This window comes from Helicoverpa zea, chromosome 30 (genome assembly GCF_022581195.2).
Source record: "Helicoverpa zea isolate HzStark_Cry1AcR chromosome 30, ilHelZeax1.1, whole genome shotgun sequence".
NCBI lineage: Eukaryota > Metazoa > Arthropoda > Insecta > Lepidoptera > Noctuidae > Helicoverpa > Helicoverpa zea.
In genome coordinates, this window is record NC_061481.1 from 1,943,802 (window position 1) to 1,950,001 (window position 6,200).

The window sequence follows — 6,200 nt, forward strand, 5'->3', positions numbered from 1 at the left end:
ATTATATCTCGTAACGGTCCTTCAGGTACTGCGTGGTTCAGAACATACATCCATTGGAAATATACTCTCCAATCTAATTGTTCTAAAAAGTTGTATCTTTGCAGTTGATGTAAAAGGTTCGAGTCGGGTCCGAGTGAACATTTGAAGACAAGGTTATTGTTGATTATAGTGTATATATTTCTTTGGAATGTCAGCACGTTGAGATGTCCTTCGCTGTAACCAAGAGACATAATTCCATCTTCGGACCGCATTAAAAGCGTGCCGTTTAGTTTCTTGTTTTTATCATCGAAATAATTGCATACAAATATTTCATCCTGTAAGTTGACGAAGTACAGAGCGTTTTCAGTTAAAGTATAAAGTTTTACATTATCAAAAGTCACATTACTCTCTTCCTGTGACAAATCAAAGAGCGCTTTGCGTATCAAAAATAGGTGTAGATGGAAGCTGAGTATAACGATTACATGTTCGTTCTCTGTGTATCTAGAAAAATCGCCGGTTATAGAACGGCGTTTAGATTCCTGTAAAGTTTCTATATCGTAATATACTATGGCAGCTTTTTTGTGGACGCCTAAAACGCCATTGCCGAGTATTTCGAAGTTACGAATCTCCTCTCGTAGACTTGAAGCTGATGCAAACTCGTCGCTGTCTTCTCTGGACTCTATTAAGCGCTGCCAAAGTGCTAAAGATCGGTATAAATTGTACCATAATAGTCCAGGTTTCGCTTTCCTACGAGCTACCTCGTAAACCTTGCTAAAATCCTGTTTGCAGTACTTAGACCACAAATCGTCGCTCCTAGCTAGACCGTCGATAATTAAATTCCATCTCACGCACACCTCCCGGCATTTGGTTAAATCTTTAGCGGGTAAATAAATAAAGATGTTGAGTAAAATTTCGGCAGGTAATGAATACATATGGCATAGGTTTTCGCTGGTTTCAGACATTTTTGAGCCGTAGTAGAGCTTTGGTGGTGGGCTAGAGAACGTTTCATACAGTTTTTATGTTAATTTCATGATGTTATCTTGGTTTTTGTTGTTTTTGCGCAGAATTCCCGTTTGCACACAAACATCCGTTTTGACCTCTTTTTTGACGTTATTTTTTTCTTCTAGATATGTGACAGTGACAACGACAATTGTCTACACTTAATATGACTAATCCACAGACTAAGTGTATAATAACGGATTGCATTCTCGTAGTCTTACTGATAAAGTTCGACACAAGTTTTACGCCGTGGCAAGTGGAGACTAGATTTGGAATCGCGAGAGACTCAATAGCCAACAGATATGCATAATCGTCAACCACGACTACTCTACTTGTGTCAAGACTAAACGACTAAGGAGGAGGAAAAGGGGAAGAAAATATGTACTAGTTTGGGCGTTATTTACATTTGATGTTTCTTCAGTTTCTTGCTCACAGCTATTATATGCTGTGTTCACATTAAACATGTCAGTAAAAAGTTGTTTATAAAAACGCACACGCCGTGAATGGTAATCTTTATTTTGCGTTCCAGGTTCCAATATTCAAACATTTAGCATGAATCACGGTACCAGAGAGAATACCATAAACCAAAAGACAAATAGAGCATTGTACGATTTTCAAAAGATGTTGACAAAACGGCTAAATGTACACAAAAGTTTGTTTTGATTTTAAACAATAATTAATAAGCGAAAAACTAAAGATGTCTGCATTTAAACAATTAAAAGAAGTGAGTAATGACTTCGAACAACAGCTACGAAGTGTTACAACGCAATTATTTTCCGCGGAAATCGGAGAAACCTTTGAAGACGACTTGTCTAAGAGATTGCAAGATTTAAAGTTTTTTAGATCTAAATTAAGACTTTTGGCAGCCAAGCCTCTATCTGGTTAGTATTTTAATTATATTCACGTTCACATTATACCAAAGTAGTAATCCTTAGGGTAACGCATCGCGTGAACGGATAAAAATTAAGGGAAACAGCTAATCTTTCAAGGTTTTACCCGCATCCCGTAGGAACTACTGCCCGTACCGCGATAAAATATAGCCTATGTTACTCGGGAAGAGTGTAGCGCCCCAACAGTGAAAGAATTTTTCAAATCTATTCAGTCTAACTCCGCCCGTAACTCCGCCCCTAAGACGACCCACTGACCCAGTAGTTTCAAAGCCTTTACAAACAAAAATTATTTCTGTTTATTGCATTATACTAAAGATCGGAGCCTAGGGTACAAACAAACAAAAAAAATATCTCTATTATTTTACTAAAGATACCTAACGTCATTTAAAAGTCGTGGTGGCCTAGTGGGCAAAGAACCAACCTCTCGAGTATGAGGGCGCGGGTTCGATTCCAGGTCAGGCAAGTACCAATGCAACTTTTCTAAGTTTGTATATACTTTCTAAGTATATCTTAGACACCAATGACTGTGTTTCGGATGGCACGTTAAACTGTAGGTCCCGGCTGTCATTGAACATCCTTGGCAGTCGTTACGGGTAGTCAGAAGCCAGTAAGTCTGACACCAGTCTAACCAAGGGGTATCGGGTTGCCCGGGTAACTGGGTTGAGGAGGTCAGATAGGCAGTCGCTTCTTGTAAAGCACTGGTACTCAGCTGAATCCGGTTAGACTGGAAGCCAACCCCAACATAGTTTGGGAAAAGGCTCGGAGGAGGATGATGACCTAACATCATTTATTTAATAATGTACATAAACAATAATACACAAAAATATGGCAGACCGATAACTTATATCTATAACAGATGTACACAACAAAAAATCCAAACAAAAAAACTAGGACAAACTAGGGTGTGTTTTAATTAGTTAGGAAAATCATTAAACTATTATAAAAAAATCGGTAAAAAAACTTTTAAGTTAAACGGTTTTATCTTATGTGCACTGAAAACTAGAAAATAAAAAAAACTGTTACTTACCTATAAACCTACGTAGGTGGTCCCGGTCATATTAGACTAAAATAAAAACGTGGGGCCCATTACCTAACCATTGCTGTAATACTTTCTTCTAGAGGTATATACCTAATAGGTGTGGATTGCATCGACTTACTATAATCGTAACTGGAGATTTTGACAATCAATAAATCAGCCGTAGCGGCTTCACCAGCGAACGCCGAGCTCACGATCTACCAAAGTATAAAGATATGCTTTGCCATAGGTAGGATTTCAGAGGGCCCCACGTTTTTATTTTAGTCTAATATGACCGGGACCACCTACGTAGGTTTATAGGTAAGTAACAGTTTTTTTTATTTTCTAGTTTTCAGTGCACATAAGATAAAACCGTTTAACTTAAAAGTTTTTTTACCGATTTTTTATTTTCTAGTTTTTAGTATTCAATGAAGATGCCTACCGAATATTCCTCATTATATATGGGTCAGCAGTGGTGAGGGAATGCCAGACTCTTACTGACTAAAAACCGTTGTGTTTCGTCGTAGGCCTTTTATGTACCAGGACCACGGTAACTCTTTCGAACAATCCCGCAGCCCTGGCCCTGTTGGACCCCGCTGGGGTTGCTGACAGTATTCTACTTGAGTAGCCCTTTCATTTGATACCCATATTGAAGGGGTTGTGGAAAAAATATGTAATCCGCCATTTTGTACCGGCGGCCATCTTGGATTTACAATGTTATTGATATTACTATATTGTATTGTCATCGGAATTGAAGGTGTGTACCAAATTTCAGATCAATCTGACAACAGGAAGGTACTTAAATTTGAATTACAAAATTTGACCCAAGAATAAATAATAAAACAAACAGGATGAGCTAAATAAAACCGTTTAAAAATACCACTACCATTTCAGCCCTCCCGCAGGTCACAGAGCATCAGAAATCAGAGCAAACAATCAAGGATTACGGTGAACTAGCACAATCTAAGGTTTTGGAACAATTTATAGTAAAGTCTTTAACACAAAGTCATGTTGTCACAGCTCTGTTAAAAACTCCAGACAAGAATTTGGACCCAGAAATGGTGGAACGGAAACAGTAAGCAAATCTTTTTTACTTAATATAAAAAATGGGAAAGGAACTCTGACTGTTTTTTGGCTTTCATGCTAAAACCAAATAGTCTTGAGCCTGTATATACTAGTTTTCCTGGATTACTATTGGAACCAGATAAAAAGCAAGTCTATGCACATTACTGCCGATCCGTACTATATCCTTGTATCCATACTACAGTTTTAGCATGAAGAAGTAACACACACAAACTTACACCTTTATAGAATTGTTCAGCCAAAAATCATACATAAGTTTGCAAGAAAAAATAAAAAATGTGTTTAAAATATTCTCTAGTAATCTAAAATTCAAAATCTATATATATAAAAATGAATTGCTGTTCGTTAGTCTCGCTAAAACTCGAGAACGGCTGGGCCGATTGAGCTGATTTTAGTTTTAAAATGTTTGTCGTAGTCCAGGGTAGGTCTAAACGGTGAGCAAATAAGGAAAAAAAAATTGCGAGTAAGATTCCCGAGACGGGAGTGATTAGACAAAAACCAACTTACGGAATGCCACAGAACCACAAAAGTAAAGTACTAGGACAGCATAATTCACCTTAGTAAAGTATACCAATAACGAAATTTCGATGCCACTGCTCACCATGTACCAGGGTAGCATAACTTATATGAGTATACCAATACCAAGTGTAGGTGGATGCTACTGCTCACCATGTACCAGAGCGGCAAAAAATACACCGGGCGCGGGTAATGGCTAGTCATTTATAATTTTTTATTATCTATGTACCTTCAACATTATCAAATTCTAACTTTCTCCAGAAAAATCATCGCCAGCCTAAAAGCCTACCGTGACAAAGAGACTGAGCTACGTTATTTACAAATGGTGGAAGCCGAGAAGAGAGCAGAGTTAGACGCGGTCAGAAAGCAGTGGGACCAGGAGTTGACAGAGTTGAGAGTACTCAGAGAAGACGGTAATAGACTCGAGGAGTGTGACGTTACTACTCCTTTGTACAAGTAAGTATACATGTCAATTCAAATTAAAAAATCATTTATTCAAACTTGGCTGCAAGACAGCACTTTTTGAATGTCAGGAATTTACAATAGACAGCCCCCAAAACGCCCACCCTTCACCACTTCCTATGTGTTATTGCTGGGAAGAAGAAGTGGCGCAACAAACTCCCCAGCAACACAAGTCTCTGTCCGTCTGTGTTTCGGATGGCACGTTACACTGTAGGTCCTGGGTAAAGTACCAACCTCTCAAGTATGAGAGTCTCGGTTTGATTCCAGGTCAGGCAAGTACCAATGCAACTTTTCTAAGTTTGTATGTACTTTCTAAGTATATCTTAGACATCAATGACTGTGTTTCGGATGGCATGTTAAACTGTTGGTCCCGACTGTCATTGAACATCCTTGGCAGTTGTTACAGGTAGTCAGAAGCCAGTAAGTCTGACACCAGTCTAACCAAGGGGTATTTGGTTGCCTGGGTAGCTGGGCTGAGGGGGTCAGATAGGGCAGTCGCTCCTTGTAAAGCAATCACTCACTCAGTTGCATCCGGTTAGACTGGAAGCCGACCCTAACATAGTTGGGAAAAGGCTTACGGAGGATGATGATGATGGTCCCCTCTACCTTGAAGACCATTTTTATTATTTTTCAAAGGTTTTGTGCTGGTTTTTTTTTAAGTTTTATTTTATTTTTGTTGTAGAAGGCTCCGTGGTTTAGTGAATAAGCTGGAACTGATGCGAGGCCTGCTGGCGCGGCTGGTGACATCTCGCGGGCGCCGCGACTGGCTGGCCGAGCCCGCCCGCACTGCGCGGCTGCTTGCGCTAACGAGGACACCATGCAGTCTGCACTCTTTCTTACATCAATAAAGATTTTTTTACTAGTTTATGGTTTTACTTTAACCGACTTCCTAAACTAAAGTGGATTTGTAGCAGCCAGTCCGCCATCTTGGGGTTGGGGAGGCCGCCATATTGGATTTGTAATGACGCTTTTTAGCTAGGCATGTATTGTCATCAGAACTCAGAGCGTGTGCAAAATTTCGACCCTGATCGAAAACCGGGAAGTGGGTCTAATTAAGATTCCACCCTTCTAGTATCTCCACGCATCTGATCATAGTCTGAGTAGACTGATAGCAGATTAAAAACACAAAGGAAATTAAGATTCCAAGATTTTCTTACATACATAGTTAGTTACAAGTTACAAGTGATGCTTATAAGCGTGCTAATTAATTAAAAAGGAGGAGGTGGGAATCTTCATAAATTAATATTACGAATAGG

The 6,200-nt window shown here is 39.2% G+C and overlaps 1 protein-coding gene across 1 annotated transcript; it reads left to right on the plus strand.

Annotated features, from left to right (window-relative positions):
* The first annotated feature begins 1,576 nt into the window (after positions 1-1,576).
* Positions 1,577-5,806, plus strand: LOC124644431. Its single transcript, XM_047183771.1, has 4 exons — positions 1,577-1,859; positions 3,778-3,958; positions 4,744-4,938; positions 5,627-5,806. The coding sequence occupies exons 1-4, from the start codon at positions 1,676-1,678 to the stop codon at positions 5,790-5,792; spliced, it is 726 nt and encodes a 241-aa protein (XP_047039727.1). The 5' UTR covers positions 1,577-1,675; the 3' UTR covers positions 5,793-5,806.
* The last annotated feature ends 394 nt before the right edge of the window (positions 5,807-6,200 follow it).

Coding starts and splice junctions, on each gene's coding strand:
- LOC124644431 (XM_047183771.1), top strand. CDS start 1,676: ATGTCTGCATTTAAACAATTAAAAGAAGTGAGTAATGACTTCGAACAA. Junction 1,860..3,777: donor GGCAGCCAAGCCTCTATCTG/GTTAGTATTTTA, acceptor CTACCATTTCAG/CCCTCCCGCAGGTCACAGAG. Junction 3,959..4,743: donor GAAATGGTGGAACGGAAACA/GTAAGCAAATCT, acceptor AACTTTCTCCAG/AAAAATCATCGCCAGCCTAA.